The sequence below is a fragment of the Candoia aspera genome, chromosome 7, assembly GCF_035149785.1.
Source record: "Candoia aspera isolate rCanAsp1 chromosome 7, rCanAsp1.hap2, whole genome shotgun sequence".
In the NCBI taxonomy this organism is placed as follows: domain Eukaryota; kingdom Metazoa; phylum Chordata; class Lepidosauria; order Squamata; family Boidae; genus Candoia; species Candoia aspera.
Window position 1 is genome coordinate 50,327,985 of NC_086159.1, and position 27,078 is coordinate 50,355,062.

A 27,078-nucleotide genomic window follows, 5' to 3' on the forward strand; every position below is an offset into this window, starting at 1 on the left:
CCAGGCATTCTTACCCTGGGGAGACCTGTGCCCCTACAGATATTGAAGATTACTACTATTGAAGTAGTATTGAAGTAGTATTGATTATTGCTTCCACTTCCTGAGTCACGTTGACAGCCCATGCAATTTTCTCTTCTGTGTGATTCGAAATGTTGAGAGAAAAGTTCACATTTCTTTTCCTATGAGTAACTTCTCTACAGAAATTGACTTCACCATTTTTTTCTCCCATCTAGATTATGGTGTTTTGTTTTGTTTTGTTTAATGATATAGTCATCTTTTCCCCAGAAGGAAAAAAACAGCTGGAGCAGATTTTGAAGGGAGAGAGTAACTGGAAAGAGTTAGTCAAGCCATCTCCCACTATTCTTCTGACAGGTACAGCCTTAGGTGTAGCTTTGAGTTGCAGGAGTAATATCTTAAATACCCACGACAGTTCTGTGATGTATCAGCAGAATTATTTAGACCTTTATGTGCAATAATAGTTTGACTCTTTGTTGAAAAGGAAGTACCATAATAACTTTGAAGTTATTATGGTGTTTACTTAGATCCCATGACCCAGTAGTATCTGAAATATAATCAAGAGAATGCTTGTACTTTTACATTTTTCAACTTTAATAAAGTAGGAAGAAAATGTGAAACACCCTAAATGTTGGCAGTTACCACAGTAATAGGAATATTGTTTTGAGTCTTCTATTTTTCAATGGCATCTTTTAGAAGATACCATTAAATCCTCTTTATCACAGAATGGTGAACTAACTGTGGCTCTAGCAGAAACCATCATTTATCAGAAGCGAAGAAAACTCATTTGTGATGGAAATTATTCAAACAGAAAATTTTACTAAGTGATACCGGCAGTTCTATAAAAACATAGACTGAGCTCTATGTGAGCATAATGCCTTCTACAAAAGGAGCTTAGAGATCCTGCCTGCAAGCAGATGTATTACAATGCTAAGTGAACTCTTGAATGACTTCCCACCTTTATTTATTATAGTGGTAAATATAAGAAATGCTGTATTTTCAGAATCACATTAACTCCACAGAATTTCTAATAAACAGATGGATCACATCCCTTGCTGTTCAAATACTGTTCTGGCAGCCTAAGGTGAATTTACCCATTCATCTGGGACAGCCATCCCAAACTTGACATCCTTCAATGTGTTGATTTCACCTCCCATAACTCTCAGCCGAGATGACCAAAACATTATGGGAGCTGGTCTCTAAGACATCTGAAGGGCAGAAGAAGGCTGAACTAAAGAAAAAGCCACAGGAACATCTCATGAATTATCTCAGTACAAATCAGGCTTCCCAGTTAAAGGGTATTCTTTTCTTTCCCAGTCATTCTGGGGAGCTAAGGTCAGTTTCACTGCATGTGAATCCTTGGGCTTCCGGTCCAAACCCACAAGAAAAAATTAATCCCGTGGCAGGACCTAAAAGGGAAGAGGTGAATGGGAAACGCTAATAAGCTCCGAATTTTGAAATGCTGGGCTCAAAGAAACCAAACAAATCCCACGTGTCTTCTGCGGGCCTTTTACGCCTCTCGCTTTCACCTCGGATAACATTCCTTTAATATTTCATGGTAACATCCCTCTGGGGTTGGCAGAATCGCTCTCTGCACACGGGGAAACGTGACGAGCCGTGCGGCTTTGATGTGGGTGAGCCCATCAACGGCTCGCTAGTCTGAAGCAGCTTGATTATCGACGTGGGAACGGCAAGGAGCAGATCCACCTTTGCAAGCCGGCGCTTGCCTCTTCCTCACCATTAGGACATTTCTGTTAATTCACAAAATTAATTATCCCGTTAGGATCGTCGGTATTTCCTTTCCTTCTCCTCCCTAGGTGGGCGCGAGCGCTCTGAAGTCAACCTGCACCACCCCTCCCCGCCCCGGGGCAGAGAGAGGTGAGTAAAAGCCTCGCCTGACGAGGAGGGCGCGTCAATAGCCTCGGAACCGCGGCAGTAGTGGAAAATTTTCGGTCTGAGCGCTGCGCGCGCAGCTAACAATACCCCCGCATCTCTCTTGTGCATCTAGAATATTCTGGGAAAGGGCGGGGGAGGAGAAAGGGGGCTGGTTCCCGAATGGCTTTTGGAGCCGTTGTACAGCGGCGCTGAGGAGAGTAGAAGAGAAGGCGGAGCAGGGGCGCCTTCCATCCCCTGCCCGCTTTTCTGAAGCGCAAGCAGCGTGGAATTCATAACGCTGACGTCTGGGAAAACCATCTCCAGGGTGCAGCTGGGGCCACCTCGCGTTTCCTTCCTCCTCCCCACCCCTCTTACCCGGGGAAGTACCTTTTAATGGCTGCACGCTGCAGCTTCCTTACATAAGAAGAGGCAGCCCAAGACACCCGTTATTAATGGGCGCGTGTATTTCACACACAAAAATAGCTCTCGGGAGCTACTGGGGAAGGTGTCCGGCGACGAAAGGGATGAGCCATCCCTCCGCCGTCCGTTCTACGGTAAACGCAGCTCCTTCGCTACGGACTTTAATAAAGCATTATACCTAAGCATCCATATAGTAAACCTGTATAGCATAATTCTAAATCAACCTTTTTAATAGTGCCGCGTTTAACAAGACTAGGCGGGTGTTCCCCACCGTAGAGGAGGCGATTATCTGCTTCATTTCCAAGTGGCAAATTAAATTTTAACTTAACCTGGGTATCATGTTTCTTATTTGGAGATAGAGAAGCAGCTAGAAGAGAATGTGAAGAATTAAGGAGTTTTTTTAAAAAAAGAAGTGCAAAACCCTGAAGAGGAGAACATCACAAAAAAAGACTATGCAAGAGAAATGGATCTGGTAGGCAATCAGGGGTGGTTTAGAGACAGCAAAGGTCCCTGCCTTAGTAGGAGTGAGAAGAAAATATCTCCATTAAGGGTCACTTGAACCAAATGTTCTCAGCCCGATTTACCTTGCAGGGCTGTGGTGAGAATCAAATGGGAGATGGAAAAAACTGCTTTCTTAAATGCTTCGTTCAAAACTTAATATACCTCTGTAAGATAATAAAAAGGAGGAAAGCATTTGATATATTTAGAACAAGAAAACACATAAAGTCCACTGTAATTAGTACATAGACTGATAATTGAAGATTTTCAAAATCTGCATAAGGTGTTTTGTACCCATCTACACTGTTATGTGTCTGCATAGGATTAACTGCAAAAGAGCTAAATTTTACAGAAAGTATTTTCAACAATTAATGTCCTTCACTTGATTTTTAAATGAAGGGGCGGAAATATTACATCTGATGTGATGTCGGGGCATAAGAAATGGAAATATTTAATTAAGAGTATTTTATTGGAAGAATGGAATTGTGCTTTTAGGTAGCCCAAAATTTAGTTTGGAATGCACACCCACAGTTCTTTGTAATTTATACACAGATTGCCATTTAGGATAGTGTCTTGAAACAAAGGAAATTATTTATTAGAAATTATGCTGGGATGTCTTACAAAGGTTACTTTTCTGAAACTGTGGATATATTATTAGTTCTGGCATATTGTTAGACAGCTCCATCAGTTCCCTATTGTGAAGTACATATGACGTGTAAGATCATCTCACATTGAAAAGGATTGTACAAATACCAACTTTGATTGGAGAGGTTTTGAAAAGAATTTTGAAGATGGCAGTACTTCAGTCATGGAGATAGATAGATAGATAGATAGATAGATAGATAGATAGATAGATAGATAGATAGATAGATAGATAGATAGATAGCATACACGGTAGATGAAAGCTTATTTTGAAGTGTAAAAGCATGTAACTTTAAATTTATTGAAGATGATTATTCAGCTATATTTCCAACTTTTGTAGGGATCAGCAACAAATTCCAGAATTTCAGAAATTACCCTTGTTTGTGTGTCCTGGTCTAGATGATAAAAAGCTAATAATTCCATTGGATAATCTTTTGTCAAATAATGTTGCATTGTTCAGGAAAACATGCTAATGTAATAAGTCTACACATTATACACTACCATAGAGCACTGCTTAGCACTGAATGTTAAGTTCCCCCTTTTCCAGTTTGAAAATTATGAAAATAAGGAAGGAGAACATGCATGATCTTCCATTAAGCTGTGTTTCTGATATGCACTATTGTCAGGTACCTTTTGAAAAATTTCCTTCAACTATCAAGTCTGCTTTGAGTATAAAAGTGAACGATACCATTCTTCTTCAGAAAAAGGTTCGTGCACATTCAACACAATACACGTATTCTTCAATAAGCTTGTGTAGATTACTGTCCACTTCATCAGATGCATGACTATAATGACCATACCGTTAGAATAAAGTAAACTTTTTCAAGCAAACAATATAGAAAGTCCCAATTGAAATGGATTAGCATTCAAGAATGTTATGTGTCTTAAATTTAAAAATAATCTCTGTTAGGTGGGTACTTCAATTCCAGTGCATCCATAAAAGAATGGTGTTCAAGTAATATGAAACAGAAGGTATGAGAAACTAAAGATGAGAAGAAAAATGAAGAAACTGAAGGGAAAAAATGCAAAGATCTAAAAGTGGCTGATGAGGATTAAGACTTAAGAAACTCTGGGGGAGGAAAAAATGCTACAGGAGCATATATGTTTCAAATTCACTGTATTTCCATTCTGAGTCTATTCTCATTATATCATCATTATCATTATCATTATCGGAGAGCCAGTTTGGTATAGTGGTTAAGGCATCAGGCTAGAAACTGGGAGATTGTGAGTTCTAGTTCTACCTTAGGCACAAAGCCAGCTGGGTGACCTTGGGCCAGGCACTTTCTTTCAGCCCTAGGAAGAAGGCAATGGCAAACCACTTCTGAAAAACCTTGCCAAGAAAACTTCAGGGACTTGTCTAGGCAGTTTCTGAGAATCGGACATGATTGAACAGATTAAATATATATATATTATTTATAGCCACCCATCTCATGTATGTGACTATGTCAATTTATATGTTCATCATAATGACTGAGTGGCTAACATCAGATGAAATCCAACATAATAACCACTACCAAAAAAACTGCATAATTGGCAGCCAAGATTAACCCACAGATACCAATCAACATAACCATCTCACAGGCTCTGTCACATGTATTGACTCCCAACCCAGTGACACAGCCCCATCTTCAAGGCCTTACAAAAGGCCAACATGGTCAGAGCTAATCAAATCTCTAGTGGGATGGTGTTCCAAAGGCCAGGTGCCATGACTGAAAAGGCTCTCTTTCTGGGTCCTGCCAGCACTCTTGAATAGGGTAAACTTCTACTGCCAGATCTATTGATATGGGTAGAGCCAATCAGAGAGAGGTGGTCCCTCAAATATACGTGAAATGGAAGCCTTTAGTGAGTACTCAATGTGCCTTAAGCAACACACCATGACTGAATTTTTGACTACCAAAGCCAAAGTTAAAATCTGAGTCCCTCCAATTGAAATTCATGCTGAATGTTGATTGCTTATGGTGATGATTGTGTTGATATGAGTCCTGTGCATTAGGCTGAGTCAAGAAATGTAAAGATAGTGAACTGGGAAAAACTGAGGTGTGTGATCAAGAATGGATGATGTTGATAATAGCAAACAATGAGTTTCACATGAGAAATATTGATGAACTGATTAAGGACAATTGCTGGATCACTCAGAAATATTGGAAGGTTTGTGCAAGATGGGCTCTTCACATGCTGATAGAAAAGTTGAAAATTTCAAGAGTTGAAATTTTCCAGCGATTGTTATCATACAACAAGAATGAAAGTGAGGAAATTGTTCACAGCATTGTGACAGCCAACAAAACACAGGCTTATGACCCAGAAACAAAGCTGAAGTACCCATCGGTCAAAGAATGTCATCTGCAGGACCCAGGACCCAGGTCTTTTCAGTTGCTGCCCCTGCCCTATAGAACACCAAGATTAGATTGGCCCCAGACCTGGTGTCCTTTCAGAAAGCTCTTAAAATACAGTTGTATTTCTGGGCATGGGATCAGAGTGCTAGTGGGAAACCATGATGTGTTACATTATTCAGGCTGGTTTGGTGTTTCAGCTGCTGCATGTGTTCTGTTTTACATTATGTTTCATACTTTTTTTTCCTGCTGTGAGCTGCCCAGGGTTGCTTTGGGGAATTCTGGGAGTTGAAATCCACACATCTTAAAGTTGCCAAGGCTGAGAAACACTGGTATAGAGAATAGTGGTGATTAGGTGGGGAAATAAGTGCAGGTAATGAAAGATCTTATTTCAGGGATTATTTTCCTGATTTATTTATTAAAATATCCCTATTTAAACTGAAGTTAAGAAGGTGGAAGCATTTCATTCAACCCATATATTAATAGAGCAAAACAAAACAAAATAAATTTGATTCAGGAACAAGTATTTCAGTAAATATGTATTTTAAGATGATACTCTTATAGCTATGTGGTTCTAAATTAACTTTGAATAACTTTGAAAAAATACATTTTCATACAATAATGTATTTTCATACGATAATGTTCTAGATTAACATTAATTTAGGATTTGATAAATTTGGAGTCTTGGGTAGCATATAAATCTGTGTAAATATTTTGAAAACTGTGTTTCAAATTGAAGATTACTTTAAAAGGAGTATTCATAATCAAGATTGTTAAATACAAGTTATATTTTCAAAAAATTGTTAAGTAATAAACTTGCATTGAAAGTATAAGTTATGGCAACTGATATTACTCTCCTTTTGGAAATGTTCTATCATGTGATATGCACACTATCACATGTTTAAGTGGAAATCAAGACTGGATGGTTAATGATAATACAGAATGATGCCAAGTTCCTCACTACTGCAATGTGATCTGCCTATGCCTCATACTGAAAGTTTCAGCAGTCTTGATAGTACAACAAGACTAGAGTTTGAGAGAAAATAATTGAAATGCTAGATATTACACAAAATATTTCAGATGTAGGCTTCCCCTAGCAACCCTTTGTCATAACAATCTTCTCTACCTGTTACAAAAAGGCCTACAGTTGTCAATTACCAGTTTTACCACTCAGGAACGTCAAGAACTACTGTGGTGAGAGAGTTAGCTAAAAAGTTAGAAAAGCCTTGAATCAAGCTTATGCACTAGCAACTCTGTGGACACAACAATTCAGTTTTCTTTGGCAAAAAGTATAGAGGTGGCTTGCTATTGCTTTCTTTCACAATGTATTTTTAACCTCCTGATCTAAGCTGTGATTCCATTTCACTGGTGTCTCCCAGCCAATTGCTAACCAGGCCTGACCCACCTTAGCTTCTGAACCTAAATATGATCAAGTACTAGCACCTGATAATTACTTATCCATACATTAAGCTGTTGTTGTTGTTTATTCGTTTAGTCGCTTCCGACTCTTCGTGACTTCATGGACCAGCCCACGCCAGAGCTTCCTGTCGATCGTCAACACCCCCAGCTCCCCCAGGGACGAGTCCATCACCTCTAGAATATCATCCATCCATCTTGCCCTTGGACGGCCCCTCTTCCTTTTGCCCTCCACTCTCCCTACCATCAGCATCTTCTCCAGGGTGTCCTGTCTTCTCATTATGTGGCCAAAGTATTTCAGTTTTGCCTTTAATATCATTCCCTCAAGTGAGCAGTCTGGCTTTATTTCCTGGAGGATGGACTGGTTTGATCTTCTTGCAGTCCAAGGCACTCTCAGAATTTTCCTCCAACACCACAGTTCCAAAGCATCGATCTTCCTTCTCTCAGCCTTCCTTATGGTCCAGCTCTCGCAGCCATATGTTACTACAGGGAACACCATTGCTTTAACTATGCGGGCCTTTGTTGTCAGTGTGATGTCTCTGCTCTTAACTATTTTATCGAGATTTGTCATTGCTCTTCTTCCAAGGATTAAGCGTCTTCTGATTTCCTGACTGCAGTCAGCATCTGCAGTAATCTTTGCACCTAGGAATACAAAGTCTTTCACTGCTTCTACATTTTCTCCCTCTATTTGCCAGTTATCAATCAAGCTGGTTGCCATAATCTTGGTTTTTTTGAGGTTTAGCTGCAAACCAGCTTTTGCACTTTCTTCTTTCACCTTCATCATAAGGCTCCTCAGTTCCTCTTCACTTTCAGCCATCAAGGTGGTATCATCTGCATATCTGAGATTGTTAATGTTTCTTCCAGAGATTTTAACTCCAGCCTTGGATTCCTCAAGGCCAGCTTGTCGCATGATGTGTTCTGCATACAAGTTGAATAGGTAGGGTGGGAGTATACAGCCCTGCCGTACTCCTTTCCCAATCTTAAACCAGTCTGTTGTTCCGTGGTCTGTTCTTACTGTTGCTACTTGGTCGTTATACAGATTCCTCAGGAGGCAGACAAGATGACTTGGTATCCCCATACCACTAAGAACTTGCCACAATTTGTTATGGTCCACACAGTCAAAGGCTTTAGAATAGTCAATAAAACAGAAATAGATGTTTTTCTGAAACTCCCTGGCTTTTTCCATTATCCAGCAGATATTGGCAATTTGGTCTCTAGTTCCTCTGCCTTTTCTAAACCCAGCTTGTACATCTGGCAATTCTCGCTCCTGATAATTACTTATCCATACATTAAGCTATTGTGTTTATTTATAATTCAGTGATTTTATGATGTTGAGGTTTTAAGGAGATTTTTATTGTAAACTGCCCAGAGTCCCCCTTTTGGGGGGAGATGGGCGGTAATAGAAATGTGAATAATAAATAAATAAATAAATACAGTTAGAATACTGCATTTTGCATTAACTCTAACTCAGTTTTTTACAGCAACAAAACTGCAGAATTCAAGATTTTATCATCATTACCTCACTTTCTCTTTGCTGCTTTGATCTGATGTGTGCTCTACAATCTTAACCAGGATGTTGTGTCAATTTAGATAGCCTAATAATGATTTTACCCTACTGTATAAAGAAGTTATTCATACTGATTTTTCCTTCTTAGTTTATAAAAGCACCAACAGTAGATTAATTGTAATAAAGTTATGTTTAGAGACCAAAATAGATTTCTCCCCACAAGCTTTTTTTGTCTATCATAATTTTTTATTATTTTTATTATTTTTATTTATTTTTATTTATTATTATTTTAATTTAATTTTTATTTTATTTTATTTGTGCCTTTGAGTTGGTGTTGACTACTGGCAACTGCCTGGACAAGTCCCTGCAGTTTTCTTGGCAAGATTTCAGAAGTGGTTTGCTGTTGCCCCCTTCCTAGGGCTGAGAGAAAGTGACTGGCCCAAAATCACCTAGTTGGCTTTGTGCCCAAGGCAAGACTAAAAAATTCATGGGCTCACTGTTTCTAGCCTGATCCCTTAACCACTGCACCAAACTGGCTCTTCCATCATAAATTAAGCAACCTCAACGAACTCTAATCCAGAATATATACAATATTCAAAAGACATTCCCAAAATTTAGTATGCATAACTTGCTGGCAGGCATATTATGAGATCATTTCCCTGGAATTTTTCTGAGTTAAAGTATAATTTATCTTGTCTCTTCCCTGCACTGACATTAGGAGTGGCAGTTTCAAATTTTGTACTGAAGATGTTGACTAGTCTGGCAATGAAACATCTGCAAGAAAACAAGGCTCAGAGAGCACCAACGACTCTATAGTTTCAAATTTGTCGGGCCATGGCAGGTTCTTAGAAGCAGTTACATAATCAGAGTTGTGACCCCGCTGAAACAGGGGACTTGGCTAAGATAAATAAATCTCTTCGTTCTTTCATCGCCCTGAGATTTAAAGCTTCCGCCGAGCTATTTCGAATAAGGTCCGAGTAAAACCCGGCACACGGGTTTTCGGCCAGCTGTTGAGAGTCGCTCTGCTTTTGGGCTGGGAAAGGAGGTTCCTGGAAGTCGCAGTCTCTGGGAAGCAGAGTCACTTAGGGATGTTTTCGGAAGAGGGGACGCGAGGGGTGGAGCGGCAAGCCTACTGTTGGTACACACAGGAAAGCCTGCGCACGCTGCCGCCGCGAACCCTCGCCCTCTCCTTCCATTGCTCGCTCGCTCTGACGTCGCCACACCCCGCTCTAAAAAGCGGAGCATCGGCGCGCGTCCCCCAGAACCGAGCGTGCTGTTCCGCGAGAGCCGCTTCTCCTCGCCCTCGTTCACCTGAACGCTTCCCTCCTTGGCGGGGGGGTAGGCTTTGTTTGGTTTCGCCAGAAAAATCTTAACTTACTGTTTTCTGTCAGCTTGTCACATTATAACTCTGGTTTATATATATATATATATATATATTATTTTATTTTATTTATTACTATTTTTTTTCCGGACTGGTCCTTCGGACTGTCAGTATTTAAGGATTTTCGCTTCCGTTTAAAGAGAAATCTACCGAAGAAAGAAGCTCCGGACCATTTCGAGTTTTACGCTTTGTAGACTGAGGTAAAATACTCTGAGGTGTGGGGGAGCGGCTGGAAGAAGGTGCCTACAGCTGTGTGGGTGGGTTAACTGCGTTTGCTTGTGATATAACTAGCTGTGGACTGATTTCTTTATGTAAGAATGTGCGGGGCTTAGAATGTGAGGGGACAGGGAGGGAGGGGGGTGTCCCTCAGCCGCCGCCAGCGCTACTGTGTTCCAGCAGGGCTTCCAGGGTCTCGCCCCGCTTCCCCAAGCCCTCCCCACAATAGACGGCGCTGGTGGTGCAGTCTTGTGACTGATTTGCATTGTTGTCCACATTTGCAAAAGCAGAATTCCCGGGGAGAAGCGAGGGGGAGAAAGAAGCAGCTGGAGATGGTCAGGAAAGCCCAGGAGATGCTTCGGGCGGCAGGCAGTTAATGTTAGACAGGGATAGTGACAATCGTTCACCTAGATTGCATCATGTGAAGTTTCCGGCAAAATGAGGACGGATGGGGTGGAGTTCGTTCGCTTCCAAATCTGATTCCGCACATCATGTCGCGAGTGCCGCTAAGCCTCCCTAGATTTAACAAGTTAATCTACCCGCGCCGGATGTATTGTGTTCTTCAATCTCTGGGTGGAATCTGAGAAGACGCGCGAAGGGTCTCTGCTCACCCGCTTTGCTGGGCAGAGCAGCCCCCTTTGCGCACCCTGGCTTTCCCACCGCGGGTCTTTTGTTTCCCCCAGCCCCCCCGCCTTCCCAGATAGCGTGTGTTCCCACTGTTCTGACTAGAGAGATCTTTGTTCTGCTCCCGGTACTTTTCCTTCCCTCGCCCTCTTCGCTTATCCCGCCCTTCTCTGCTGGTACTTTTCCACTCGCCTGGCTGAATCAGCCGCGCTGAGCAGCAGCTTCGACGGCAGCGACTCACGTGACCCACTTCGGGAGACTACTGCAGTATTGACGTTTCCCCTTTACCTTCGCAGACTAGGCAGGACCCGCCGCCGCCAAGGACAAAAGATCACGAGGACCCCGGGCGGCCGCTCCCAGCCCAAATAAAATAATTCCTTGGCTTGGTTGACCCGCTCCCCAAAAAGGCACCCTGGATCCCAGCGTGACCAAAGCTGAAATGAGCAAGCTCAACAGCACCCGCGAGGAGGACAGCAGCAGTTACAGCTCCAACAGCAACGACTTCAGCTATCACTACCCCATCAAATCAGCTGCTGTGAAAAGGTCAGGGAGATTTATCTGCCTTGCTTTGAGTCTCTTCAAATCGGTGTCCCAGCTGACTGAACTGGGGATAGACAGACAGACAGACAGACACTATAGATGGAAGTGAATTCCTCTTTTGGAATTCCCCCACTAAGGGAAGATCTTTTAAAATGACCAATTTTGGTACATATCACAAGCCAGGAAAAAGAAGAAAAGGCTCATCTTTTCACATTGTTTACACATTTATTCAGATTTTAACTCGGTTAAAAATCAGTGGAATTTTACAACAGTATTTAAAGTTGCTCTTTCCCTTCCTCTCATAGCCATTACGTAGATGTGGATCCAGAAAACCAAAACTTTTTACTTGAATCCAATCCAGGGAAGAAGAAATATGAAACTGAATATGTAAGCACCCACCCATAATCTTTTCACAGCATGAAGTCAGTTTTATTACCCCTCACAAGTAAGAGGTTCTGAGCAAATTCTGAACTTTTACCATACTTATTATTATTTACAGCATCCAGGTACAACTTCCTTTGGAATGTCAGTATTTAATCTGAGCAATGCTATTGTGGGCAGTGGAATCCTTGGACTTTCTTATGCCATGGCAAACACAGGAATTGCTCTCTTTCTGTAAGTACTGGAATGCAATAACATTACAATACCTTGTTGTTTATGCATCTAATCAGGAAAACGTTTGTAGGTGCTTACTTCAAGCCTTAAATATAATTCTACCAGAGTATTTGAACGTATGCCAATTTAGTCCCATTGACATGACAAGAGGTAAGATCCAGTGAACACTTAACTAGAAATATGCTTGAACTCACAGAAAATTGTTTCTGAGTGGCAGATCTGTGGGATTAGGCTGCACATTGCTTTAAACACACACACAAAAAGAATCCAGCCCAAACTAATAATTTAGAGACCTAGTAATTTCAGTTGAAGAATAAAGCTCATGTTTAAGTTATTGAAGCCTGTAGGATTTTAGATGTTTTAAGTTTGGATGACTTATGTATTTCCTCTTTCTTTGTGGGCAAAGGAAGTTAAAGGAAACATTCTGAATGTATACACTCTAAAAAAGAACTTTCATTCACTTTTTTTAATGCTTTAATTATAATTTGTGAAGTTGCCTCTTCTTTAGTTTGAGTGCTCTTTCCTCAAAAATGATTTTTACATTAATATAAATATCACTGCATTCTTTTTCCAAATAGTGGGGAAAATACTTCAATTTATCCATTTTAATTTCTGAATCATAATGTTCTGCAACTAGACTTGAATACCATTTGATAATAGAGAATATTATCCTACATTTTTGCCTATAGCATCAAGAAGCATTTGTCAGTTTTGCTTTGTCAGTTTCTCATCAAAAACACCCCTGATAGGCTGTTAAGTTTGCTGCTTCTCCAGCTTTAGATAAGAAAATGGAATGTGCCAGATTACAGATTCTGTAGTAGACTTTAGCTCTGTTTTCACTGGTATGAAAAGCACAGGAGATACATACTGATACATTTCTATTAGAATGCTGTTTAAGTTTATATTAAATACACTGCAAAGATAAAAGACTGCATATTTAGAAAGGCAAATATATAGTGGTAGAAGATGTCAGCTATTAATAGAAACCAAAGAAATATGGAAATAATCATTTTAATATTTTAATGTTGGCTACAGGATTAAAAATTCCCATGTGCCTCTAGGGATTTTGTGATAGTAAATCAATCTTCCAGTATCATTAGAAATTAGTATAAATTCCAAAAGCAGTTACAATTGCATTTCTGTCTTTCGCTAATCCATATCAGCAATGAGGGAAAGTCAAGTAGTTGAAGGCAGTGAGCCTGATATATTTACTTGGAACAAGTTCCACTGAATTTAAATAACATGTCTGAAATACTGTAAGTGGAAACAGCTTTGGTCCCTCAAATTCATCTTTAAATATGAATTCATTCAATATAGGTTTGTAAGTTCATGTTCTAAATGGCCCAGTTTTCTTTAAGTACAGCTGCATATTTAATGCTTCTGAATTTCCCCTTCTCTTTTCTCAGGTCCTTCAAAATGATTCATTGATGGTCATTCGGGGATGTCTCAACATGCAGTATGCTGGTAATGTTACTGTTGCCACCAAAACAAACTGAAGTGTGAAGCACATTTTGGTGTATGGCATTTATTTTTATTGTCCAAATTATTTTTAAATGACTCTTGCTAGAACATGAAAGAAACCTAAGCAAGAAAGTGCCATACTTTTTTTAAAAACTGAGACAGAGACAATAATTTTACTTTATTGTGCCATTTCATGCTCCAAAAAAGTTTTGCAGTGGTTACAATGTCATCAGCATAATACATGTTAGTGGGATTCCCTGAGCAAGCCCATTTGAGTCAGTGGAAATATACATACATACATACATACATACATTGTCAGTGCATTTTGTATCAATGTAGGCATGTTAGTTAGAATAAACAATGAGTTCAGTGAGGCTTGCAGGTGGATATAAAAATGCAACCTAAAGTTATGTTTTTCTTAAATTGTCTTTTCCATTGGAAATTAATTTCTTTAAATATATTATAAAGCAAGGACTAAAATGAGCAAAAAATTGAGTATCTACCATTTTATTTCCTCTTGCAATAAATAAGCATCTCAGACCACAGAAACAACTGAGTAGACAGTGTTGATCATCTTAAAATGACTGATTTTAATCCAGTCTGAATTGAAATGGCTTAAATCTAGATAGATTTATGTTTTAAAAAGAGGCAGTTGGGCTTTTTTAAATCCTTCTTCAACTGTTTCTTGTCCCCTGATCCCAGTAAAGATTCCCAGTATTTTCATTGCATTTAAATCAATATTTGACTTTATTATTATCTTTGGGAATGACCCAACCATGTTTAAATAATTTATTCATTTTTCAAAAACATTTATTCAATAAAGAATTTAAGTATGTTTGAATAGTTCTAACTTAACTGATTGGGACATATATGTATAGTGTGGGTAAGCTCCGATCCTATATGTTACGTGTTCTTGATGCCTTGTACTTATATATTCAATTTGGTCAAACAAAACATTGTGTTTGTCTTTGCTTTTTAGAATTCTCTTAGTCTTCGTGTCAATATTTTCTCTGTATTCTGTTCACCTTCTCTTGAAGACTTCCAATGAAGGAGGTAATAACAGTAACTATTTGTCAATCATAGATTCTCTCCTCCCCTGCCCCCTTTATAAATTGCATTCTTCCAAATTATCTCTGTTCCTATAGGATCTCTATTATATGAACAACTGGGAATGAAAGCATTTGGCATGCCTGGAAAACTTGCAGCATCTGGATCAATTACAATGCAGAACATTGGAGGTAAGGCCCTTCTCAGATAATGCTTTAAAAACAGTCTTCTACTTTATTCCACTATTTTTTCACAAAACATGCTTTCATTAACAAACTCAATCATGTCATTAGGAACTGTATTTTGTGATTTTTTTTGTATTGTGTTCTCACTGTAATTATCTACAATATTATTCACCTGCAGCTATGTCAAGCTACCTCTACATAGTGAAATATGAGTTACCATTGGTCATCAAGGCATTTATGAACATTGGAGAGCATTCAGGGTAGGTCCTAGAACTGCTGAGTAGAAATCTTTTTCCATGGGAAACAAAAATGGGCAATGTATGAACTATTTTGAGGACTTCTGTTGAAATATGTTTTTAGCTACTTAACCAAAGATAACTAAAGTATTAAATTCCAGTTATGCTTTCCTGCCTCTTGAGAGGCCTATTTGATAGATTTTCCCTCTTTTACCAGAAAAGTGTTACCAAAATCCTTGAAGTTTCATAATAAAATAATTCCTAGTAAACTGGTAAACATACTTTTAAAAAATGAAAGAGAAAAAGCAGGAAGCCAACCCTATACCAAGTCAAATGAGTGGTCCATCTAGTCCTGGGTTGCCAACACTATAGCCAACAGTGGTTCATGCCACTTTCGGGCAAGATTCTTTCTCTGCTCTATCTGGACACGCCTTGAGATCTTTTGAATGCATTGTACCAGTGTAGGGAGCTAACAAAAATGAAATTCTGTAAAATGCAATATTAAAAAGTAAAATATTTTGATAAATATATTTCCATAATGATGAATGCTTCTGATCTGTACATTATATCTTTACATATAATCTAAAATATTACTGTTGGAATTATTCGTCTATTCTGAAATACTGTGTAGAGTGTTACCTTTTATAATTAGCTATAGATGCCTATGTTTTAGCACTAGGATTGTGCTTAGTGGTGTTTAGAAGATTAATAGTTACTGTACCAGTAGGTCATTCTTCAAGTTGGTTCAGGTCCACATAAAGAGTGACCTCAACAGGGCATAACAGCTCCTTTGCTATGTCTGTATGTGCATATATGGAGGTATTATATTGGCCCATAACAGTTAGTAGAAGGCCAGTACACAATTCTTATATCTTCAAACAAATCACTATCCTTACTACACTAACGCTTGGTTTAAAATACATATTTATTATGAGGCTCTGGAACAGGATTACTTGGGTCACCATGCCATCACTAGCACAATTACGTTGTTATAAATTCCTTTGAAGACAGTGGAATCTACTTCAAATACTGGCTTCTGTGGAACTTAATTAAATTAGTGCAATTACTGTGACTCAGCAAAGCAAAATTCCTTGCAAACGAAGTTATGGAAAGTACATTTCCATAGCCAGATATGGAAATCCATGTGCAGAAGGGGCTCCAGAATGGAATCATTGCACTCCCTGCATTATATTGCAATCTCAAGCAATCCTTAAAAGATTAAAATCTTCCAGTTCTTGGTGTTTTGTCAACATGTCCCTATAGTTTTATTGGCAGCAGTAAGGAAGGAGTTTACCATTTCCTTCTTCTGAGAAGGCTTTTTTTCACTTCCTAGTCTAGGCTAGAGCCCTGGAGCTTTTTAGAGGTTTCCTATTCAAGTACTAAGCAGTTCTGACCATGTTTAGTTTCCAAAGCCAGACAAGGTTGGCCAGGTACTCCTCAGGTAATTTTAAATTGTCAATGGGATTATCATGCAAGGATTTCACCATATGTACTCTTCCTTTTCTTCCAGAGAATGGTATTGGTATACCAATGGTGACTATTTGGTTATATTAGTATCCTTGGTGCTCATTCTTCCTTTGTCACTGTTGAAAAATTTAGGTAAGTGGTTGTTAATGTTTATATTAATGTAGAATAAACAAGAAAAATAATGTGTAACTTACTTGCTATCAGTAAGAGAAACCCCTAATAATCAAGCCAATTTTTTTTTTCCTTTATCCTGTACATGCAGAAGTTAGCACAATCAAATTCATGAAGCCCTCTGGTTGGCCTATGTTAATTCAAAACAATATATGAATAAAATGTGATGACTGCCCTGAAAAGAAAGTATAGCACTATTTGCATCACATTAATTATTCTAATTTTATATTGATTTAACTTAGAATACATGATCTGAACTTAAATGGGCTACAGTATATTCTTGGTGGATACATACCAATAGTTAACTTGCTAAATTAGACCATTTGACATTTGGACTAATTTGGTCTAATCATATATTGGGAAAGAAAATCTGATTACTTGATTAAAAGTGCTTAGGGTTATTTGTAAGTGTGTATTAAATTATTAACAATTCCTACTAATGTCTACTGAAAAAGATGACATTACAGTTCAAAATGTTGGATGTGTTTTTTACACATGTACTGCATGATTTAAATTAAAACATTCCTTTATTACTTTAGGTTATCTAGGCTACACCAGTGGATTTTCCTTACTGTGCATGGTCTTCTTCCTTATTGTGGTAGGTATAGCTTGTTTATGTATCTATGCATTTAAACATTTAGAATATTGATTCAAATGCTATCACAGAAATTTGTAATCATATCCTGTAATTATAATTAGAACTGTAACAGATTTATCGTGTGAAATTAACTGTGGTCATCCTCTGTTAGGTCATTTGCAAGAAATTTCAAATACCTTGTGGAGTGGAACATGATCTAATTAACACAACTCTGAACCTTACTGTAGAACAACTATTGACTGCAAAGGAAATAAATGTTAATGTGACTTGTGATTCCTGCGTACCAAAATATTTTATCTTCAACTCTAAGGTAAAAATTAAACTAAGTAAGTATGATTGTTATTTCTTCGAAGTCTAATTGGCCCTGAAACCTTCTGTTCTCCTTATAAAAGCTTTTATAGCTATAGTAAGATTCAGTATCTTCTTTATTGCCCTAGGATTAAATGGAATGTAACTATGGATGGGAGAACAATTTGATCGTTGGTATCAAAAACTACCCAGTTGTTTGAGCAGACAATTTCAAGAATAAACTAATCCGGTGTTGTACAAGCAGATGTCACCTCAGACAGCTGGAGCTTTCCTTCCCTTCCAATTCCTTACAGCCCCCATTATTTAACTCTTTGGAATTGGTTTGCAAGCGTGGAAGACTGTTTGTAACATAAGCTGTATATTCTGCTAGCCAACACTTTTGAATAAAACCCAGTATGAGCACTTTGATAGCCATTTAGTGAAACACTTTAAAAGTCCACCTCACTAGACTAACTGTTAAATAATTGCATGCTGCACATAAGATGCAGTATCATCTCTACAATTACATTTTTAAAAATTGATTTGAATAGAGCAATTGATAACCTGCTTGATGACCCAAATAAAAGCAGATCTGAGTAATAACTACTGTGCACTACAAATACTTTTCTAACATTTAGTATATTTGACTAGGATTAGAAGTTCCAATTGCCATGTGGCTATTTACTCTTCTTCAACCTAATCTATTTCACAAGGGAAAGTTGATAAAATAGGAAGGGCAGTCATTGACAGTAGCTTGAATTGTTTCTAGGAAAGTATGAATGAAAAAATGCAAAATATGCTGTTTATAATTACAACTCTAGTTTTTCAAGAAACTGGCTGAGTGTCTTTTAAGGTAATATAGAAATAGTCATAGACCTATTTTTTATGTTTTCCAGACTGTCTATGCAGTACCGATCCTAACATTTTCCTTTGTCTGCCATCCTGCTATTCTGCCTATTTATGAAGAACTGAAAGAGTAAGTCATACATATTACATCTGTCTTGTGTTTCTAATAATTGAATATAGAAATGGAATTATGTATTTCAGAAATATTCATAGCAATTCATTTGTTTCTCTATAACAGCCGAACTCGTAGAAGAATGATGAAAGTATCCAATGTTTCATTTTTTGCTATGTTCCTCATGTACCTTTTGGCTGCTCTCTTTGGATACCTGACATTTTATGGTAATAATCAACTCTTCTGTTTAAGTTTTGCACTTTAACATTCTGCTTATCTTTGGGGCATGAACGAGTCAACTGGAGTAAAGCAATCTTACACCGTTTTGCCTTTATGTAAACATGTACTCCATTGTATAATTTGTATGTTCTAATTAAGAAGGCAATGTCCGCTAAAGGTGATAAGAAGCTTGCTCCTTCCTGCTGCAGAAAAATAAGTTCCACAAAGTGAACTGGTCATTCATTTCTGAGTAACTGGGTCTATGGAATTCTGAACTCCATTATTAATAAGAAGCAGGTCCTAGTGGACTGATAGAACATATTTCCTGTAGAGGTTTTGGGAGAAAGAGTCTCCAATTTTTTAAGAACAGCAGACCCATCAGTCATTTTGAGACCATGTTATGGTTACACATGCAAAATAGCTGTTATAGTGGTTAGGACCAATCAGTTTTATGAATTTTCGGTTAATGTAATCCTGAATCACACTTATTGTTCTGCCTGATTGACTTCTGTGGAAGAAGACAAAGAGAGTCCATTCCCCAATGGGTGGAGGATGGAGACTCACTTCCTGGTTCCATCTGGTCTGGCATTCCATTCTGCCCAAAGCTATTACAAGGGGGAAGGGTCAGGCAGTCTGAATCCTATCATAGGCTGCCAGTAACTTCCTTTAGTTCAGGCGAGATCTGTATATATTTGATGAGACCCTGTTTATTGAAGAGTATATCACTGCTCTGTAGCTTTAGCAACACCCAGTGCAAAATGCAATAACAGTAGAAATACCATAAAGGTATTAGATGAAGACACTGAGAAGCACTCAAATCTTATATTGAAATACAAGTTGCTTTCTGGAATTCAATCATTTCGGAATACTCTTTAACAAAAGCTGTTTGTTGCTACCACATTGCAATGTATGCTACTTTACAATATAGTCATCCAATTCCATTTGCAAATCAATTGTAGACTTTTTAAAACATGCACAGGGATTTGGTTATTGTATTATGTGAATAGTAAACTTAACAAACATTCTGCTAAAATACATTTCCCTTTGCAGGAAATGTTGAAGCCGAGTTGCTTCATACATATTCAGCAGTGCTTGGGGCTGATAATCTCCTTCTGATTGTGCGCTTGGCAGTCCTGATGGCTGTCATTCTTACTGTTCCAGTTGTGATTTTTCCAGTGAGTAACTTTATTTAATGAGGAGGGTATGGTTGTTATTTTATGTTAATTCATGTGTAATTTAGAAATCAAATATTTAAGGAGATTTCATTAATTTCCAATAGTTGTTTACATTTTTTAAATATCCTTTATCATGTCTATTTGTTCAGTTTGTTTTCCTTTTTTCACTGTGGTATAATCAGAATAGTTGAAAGCTAATATATATTCCATATTCTAAAATATCAAGGCTTGGCTCCTAGAACAAGTAAAGAAAAAAGCATTTGCTTATGTTTCTTATATTAACTTATTCTATCACCTAAACCACAATTTTAATTTATTCATGTACAGAAGTTCTATGAACAAAGGAAAATCACGATTAATTATTAGATTAAGAGTATCAGGTTTTTTAAAACATTTTTGGGAGGAATTAAAAATATTTTAATGTGTCTTTAAGAACATTAAGTAATTCAATTAATACGTATTTTACAGATCCGCAGTTCCATCACACAATTGCTATGTGCAGGCAAAGAATTTAGTTGGTTGCGTCATTGTGCTATTACAGGAGCCATTTTGGTATTCACCAATATTCTCGTCATTTTTGTTCCCACAATTCGAGACATATTTGGATTCATTGGTGAGGATTGTTTTGTTGCTTGTTTGAAATATCTATTCTTCTAAAAATATCTATATATTGTAATAGAAAATAAGTGGTCTAATTAAACTTTATGGTTAATTTAGGTGCTTCTGCTGCTGCCATGCTAATCTTTATACTTCCATCAGCTTTCTACATTAAGCTCGTGAAAAAAGAATCAATGCGATCCGTACAAAAAATTGGGGTAAGTACTTATCATCGTGTTTGCCCATATACCTAATGAAAAGGGAATGTTTTTGGATTTTGGTGAATATATTGATAGAATTATTATCTTCATTCACACGTAGTGTTTGACAGCTTACTTAATTGCCATGAATGTCTGCATCTGCTCTTCTGGAGGCTTTTCATTAACCCACCCTTCCTTTTTTTTCTTGAAAGGATCATTTTTCTTTTTATTCCTTTATTTTGCTTTTACATCCTTGTAATCCACTGAGAGGCATTTTGGAATTGAGTGGCATATCATAAATACATAGTTTTAGGACCTTGAGTTTTAAATATAATTATTTAACCTTTAAATAATCAGGTCTCTGGAAGTGTATATTCACAACTACTGGAAATTATTTTGAATTCTAACAAAGGGACCTTTTACAGGAATATCCCTACCTATAGTCAATTGAATATTATGTTGTGTGTTGAATATGTGTTCTGTATCAACATTATTTTGCTAGTGCAGTTTCATGAATTTAACTGCTGTTCCTCAAGTGAGTCTGCTAGGTCGATATACTATGGTTGTTTCTTAAACACTGATCTTATTGTAGGGCTGAGTAATTGCACCTTTCTGAGGGTGCATCAGAACTGCATCCCCGACATCTGCCTTTGTGATTAAATACTTTTCTTCCTTATGGTCCTCGTGTCATCTGACTTGGAAATGTAGTTGCCTGGCAATTGATATACAGTAATTGGCAATACGTTTCATTAATCAAAAATCAAATTAAAAATGGAATATTTAGAATCTTCAATTTGAATATCTCTATCTATCTATCAATCTATAATTTTTATTAAGAATTTTGATTATAATAGTAAAATCTAATATAAATTAAACTTAAAGAAAAAAGAATAGAATAGAGAGGAGGAGTAAAAAGTGCATCGAAAAAGAAAGAGAAAAAAGAAGAAAGGGAAAAGTAAGAATATAATAAAAAGAAAAGGAATATATAAAGAAGTGACTTCCAACCTTCATCACAACAAGTATAAATAAATGTAGTAACTCTTCACCCCCTCTAAAGTTACAAACATTTATCTCTTCATCCCATATCCCATCTCTTACCTATAAACAAATCCATAAAACATAACTTTTCAGTCCTGGTGTCAGCAGAAAGTCCAAAAGGTAGCCAGAAGTAACAACATATCTTATTTTAACCTTGATCAAATAAATCAACTTTATATCCCTTCCTTTTACCCAGTCTTTCTCAACTTTTTGACCCTGGAGGAACCCTTGAAATATTTTTCAGGCCTTGGGGAACCCCTGCACATTCAGGCTCAAATAGAGGCTGGAAGTTACAAAATTATTATATTCATTTCATGTGTAGTCCTGTATATATGCATTAGCAGTGTTCTTAAACTAAAACAAAGAATGAAACTTACCTCTTTAATGTGAAGTTGCCCAAATTTGAAATAATTTTTTAAATAAATCATGATCTCCCAGGGAATTCCTAATTACCTCTCACAGAACCCTAGGGTTCCACAGAACTCTGGTTGAGAAACCCTGCTTTTACCTCTTCATCTTTAGTTTGTTCAAATTTTGTCGTGGGATTTGATTTCTCTTTGTTCTTTGTCCCTTCGCTCAGAGTTCTTCAAGGCTTTAACAAGCCTCTTTTGTAAATCCAGTAGGAAAAAATTATCCAGGTTGCTGTCTTGGTTTATCATTTGTATTTCCATTTTAAATTTTAAAACCTCAGCTAGTTTATTTTGTAGATCCAGTGAAACATCCTTTTCTAAGTCATTCTTCTGGAACTGTCAGATTGTTTAAATACTTAAGCTTATGGTCAAAATTTTCTTTCATTCAGGATTGAAGGTAAACTGACCTGGCATTTTTAAACTTGTGGTTCCGAAGGACTCTAATAGCTTAGAAGTGGTTAATGAGCAATTTCTGAAAATGATTAGAAAGTGAGGTTTGCAAACTTAATGTCCTTCAAAAGTCTCTGCTACGGTTGTGAGCAAGATGGCTAATTCCTTTATTTCTGTCATGAGTAAGGATGGCGAGCAGGGCGCTCCCATCCAGACTGTTAAGTGCATGCGTAACACTGAGGAATTAGGTATCCATTCAAAGAGACACAGATCGGGACCGCCTTAACCTTTGGGGTTTATATGGCTGGGTTTTTCCCATGCTTCTTCAGTTTGTTAGGATTCCTGTTATGTACAAGCAATAAAACATTAGAGACCAGTTCCTTGTCTCAGCGTGTTTCCTGGCAGTTAGGACAATTTCCCAGAGCGCAAACCCATGGAAAACCACTGTCCTGTGCTCTCCTCGCGAGGAGAAGCCATCTGGAGCACATATGGGCAATCTCCTGTCCTTATCTGGAGAGGTTCCAAGGAACTGGCCTACTCACTGGTTCCTTGGCCTTTGCCACGGTCGTTGGCTCCACTTTTGCAGAGCTGTCTTCAGTTTGCCATACCTCCCCTGGAAGCCCTTCAATTTGAATATCCTGACCATGAGTGTATTATGTTGTTGTTTATTCATTTAGTCGCTTCCAACTCTTCGTGACTTCATGGACCAGCCCATGCCAGAGCTTCCTGTTGGTCGTCAACACCCCCAGCTCCCCCAGGGACAAGCCCGTCACCTCTAGAAATGAGTGTATTATAACATTGTTAAAATCAGCAGGACATGTCCTCTGTGCTGCTAAGGATTTACAGTTTTGAATAGGCTTAAATTTAAGATGACAATCCAGTTTTTAAAACTCTTAATAGCAAACATTGAAGTATGCTTCTGTCCAAAAATACTATCCACCCATATTTAAAAGCCTAGCATATTGGCCTGAATATTCTTCACTTTGAACAACTACATCTTTCCTCAAAAGAGAAGGCAGAATGTTTTTCATCTTGGCTTTGGATGTTACAGGTCTTGTATGTATAATAGACCCTTTATTTCATGCCCTTGTTTCTGGTAAAGTAAATTCTATATTTTTGTATGTTACTTATTTAGGCTCTCCTGTTCCTGGTAAGCGGCATAATTGTGATGATTGGAAGTATGACCTTAATCATTGTGGATTGGATCAACAATTAACCTACCTGCTAAATACACAAGTCTTCATTCTGCCATCTTCTGGGAGAAGAAACTTCTGCCTATGTTTGCAGCTCTGCATCCTTTGATGCTGGTTCTTCTAACTGTAGAACAGATGGACTTTAAAGAAAGGAAAGCAGAAGAAACTATTCTACACAACGAGAATAGATGCAAATATCAAGCCAGCTGAATCTTTGGCTGAGTGAAATGACATTTTTTTTTATTCCATTCCAGGGAATGGACAGCGCTCTCTGTAAAATTTTATCAAGCCATGTTGGGCTTTTGACATTGTTACTTGGATTCTTTATTATTTACTTGAATGTGCCTAATGGAAACAATTGATGTGAGAAGTAAGTTAGTTTACAGCAGGTTGCTAAGCTAGCCATTAAAAGCAAGGGAAAAAAACAGTTATTATTTTTATACCAAATAACTATGGACTCAAAACACTATTTTGACTTTTAAGAAAACATTTTATAAGTTAAGGATCCAAATAAGGGTAAGAAAAAAATCAGAATACTGTTTAATCAGTGTCCTAAATTCAACAAGTTTTGCCTGTCTATAGAGGCATGTTCTTAAATTATATTTTTGGCCTCAATAAACTTATTTTTTAAACCTACTAAAACTAATGACTAATTGATTGACTACTTTGAAAAAATAGAACTATAATTAAGCTCCAGATGTAATGTTAGTTATTCTAAAACTAAAACCAAACAAATATTTGTTAAGAAGTCCCAATTATAATATGTTTAATCCAGTTAACATAAATTACCACACTGTATTTCAAGGAATTTGTAATTACTTACAAATTAAATTTTTTAAAAAACATAACATCAGAATGGATGATATATTAATTTATGGCATCCAGTCTTATTAGAGCTCTATTCAGGCAACTCTTGAAATTAATAAGAATTTTATAGAAGCATTATTTGGCAAATTACTGGCCCATTCATAAAATACAATCTTGGCATTTTTCTTCTTGAGGTACTCAATAGTGCAATTATAGAAAATAAAAACATTTTTGTACTATTTTTTTTTTCCATTTGGTCTTACTTACCAAAGCACAGTAAATTGTTAAATAATGTGTTGTTCCTAGCAAAGGATCTTGCAACAATCTGGCTTTTTAGTATAGAAAACAAATAATATTGAAGTCATACTATAGTTTACTAGAGGTCAAGTAGACACAGATTGTGTGGTACTTTTCAGATGCATGTTTTCATTCATTATTAATATTTTATATTATGTAACATAATTACACCAGACTTTGGTGGATATGACAACATTCTCTTCATAAAATAACTGGATTCCTTAATGCAGCTTTTTAATGCAAAAAACCTTGACTAAACTGTCATCTCATACACACACACGTATATGTATAAACATATATGTACACACACACACACACACACATGTTGCTAAAATAAACATACCTCAGTATTATTGGGACAGTGGGTAACACCCAGAGGTCATGTACAGTAGATATCCAGAGCATGATCCTTCCTTGACTGGACAACAGATGCTATAGAATGTAAGCATTCAGAGAATGGGCGATCTGGGCACATCTTCCAAACCCTGTCCATTTCCCATTCATCACATCAGTCTGGAAACACAAGAAGAGCTGAACATTGATACAGGGAATACATACATACATACTTCCCATTTCTATTATTAACTTGCAAAGATATTTAATGAATTTTGCCAAGTGGGATAGAGGGTAAACTCCTCTATTACACTCTGTAGTAACAAATCTGTGTTGCAATTGCCAGAGGAAGGATCATGTTCCAGTTAGATGACTACACATATTAATCATACTATTTCAACACAAGGTAGAGAGATTCAGATTCAATAGTAGTGGCTCAATAGTAGCTATTGAGTTAGAGGGATCAAACAGTGGCATGTAATTAACCAGGTCATTTTTTTAAGCATAGGTTCCTTTTTTAAAAATATATATATACAGCATGTATTTCCCATTGCATCCTGATTCTTAAGCTAATAATGCTTCATTAGGGCACTTGTCAATAAGGAACCTGATTTACTGAAAAGTGACTGTATTTTTCCCCCTTATTGCCGGAGAAAGGCTAGACATTTGAATTCAAGCCATGGTTCTAGGCAGGACAATATAATCTGTACTTGAATAACAGTTGTGATAACCTCTTTTATTCCTAAAATGTCAGTAACCAACACTAGTACTGTTAAGAACAGAAAGCTTATTTTTTGATCTAGATTATCTAAAGAGAACATCTTAAAATTTCAAAGATCACTCTTTTGTAAGCATTTGGCTGGTACAATGTAAGATCTTGTTGTTAAGTGTTTATATCTCAGAACTACTGATGGCATTAGTGGGTGGAGACAACATATTTATGTAGCAGATATAAATAATATTTTCTTGTATTTTGAAGTAGTCTAGTGGTATATTGCTCAACATTTTAGATCAATGTTTCTCAACCTTGGCAACTTTAAGATGTCTGGACAACTCCCAGAATTACCCAGCCAGCAGACATCTTAAAGTTGCCAAGGTTGAGAAACATTGTCTTAGATACTCCAGAAACTATATGGAATAATTTAAAATGACATTTTTTTCTTTATAACAACAACTAGGTTTGCCCAGTATCTTTAACCCAGGTGGGGACTTAAAAGAACAAAAATCCTTCTTTTCCAACAATAAAAAGATTGGTATAACTTAATTGTTCATCTAAAAGCCAGAAAAGAGACAAAAGTGGGGAAAATAGAGAATTTCTGTGTCTCCATAAATGATACTGAATTATTGCTAGATCAGCGATATCTGGTCAGTTCAAATTATGGATTGCAGAGTTTTTTTTCATTTGGCAAGGTCAAACTTCTCTAACTACTCCTGAGTGCCACTAAGATATCTTGTTTGCTGATATACGAATATGTGGTGCCCAAACGTCTCAGGAGCTAGTAGTTTCAGTATTACACCACTGTTTGTCACCTCATTTTAAAATTACTGTCTTCCATGTTATTTTACTCACAATATGTAACGTGTTATTTATAGAACAGTAACCTGTTGAAGTTAAAACCTATTTTTCAATATTTATGGGTAACCTATGTATATAAATTATTATATATGTATGTATGTATGTATGTATATATATATACATACATACATACATACATACAGTATGTGTGTGTGTGTGTGTGTATATATATATATATATATATTGTAAGTATATTGTACATAAGGTAAGCTTAGGATTTTGATTAAGTACTGTATATAAGTTTTCATTATGTTTAATGGTTAATACATTAAATCCATAATTCCTTCATATTGTATATCCAGGAAATTGTCACATGCAAATTTCTGGAGAAATGGTATGCCAATGATTAATAT

The 27,078-nt window shown here is 37.2% G+C and overlaps 1 protein-coding gene and 1 long non-coding RNA gene across 2 annotated transcripts; one reads left to right on the top strand and one right to left on the bottom strand.

The window, feature by feature from the left end:
* Positions 1–957: 957 nt before the first annotated feature.
* Positions 958–11,281, bottom strand: LOC134501546 (uncharacterized). The gene is made up of 3 exons (XR_010068361.1): positions 11,213–11,281; positions 2,895–2,975; positions 958–1,766 (listed from the first exon to the last, which is right to left on the bottom strand). It is a non-coding gene; the product is annotated as an uncharacterized LOC134501546 (long non-coding RNA).
* On the top strand, positions 10,832–25,466 carry SLC38A2 (solute carrier family 38 member 2). Its single transcript, XM_063309388.1, has 15 exons — positions 10,832–11,467; positions 11,770–11,851; positions 11,964–12,079; positions 14,520–14,593; positions 14,686–14,778; positions 14,951–15,032; positions 16,519–16,607; positions 17,186–17,244; positions 17,396–17,554; positions 18,429–18,508; positions 18,617–18,717; positions 19,760–19,884; positions 20,353–20,497; positions 20,602–20,699; positions 23,655–25,466. Exons 1-15 carry the CDS (start codon positions 11,364–11,366, stop codon positions 23,733–23,735), a joined length of 1,488 nt encoding a protein of 495 aa, XP_063165458.1. The 5' UTR covers positions 10,832–11,363; the 3' UTR covers positions 23,736–25,466.
* The last annotated feature ends 1,612 nt before the right edge of the window (positions 25,467–27,078 follow it).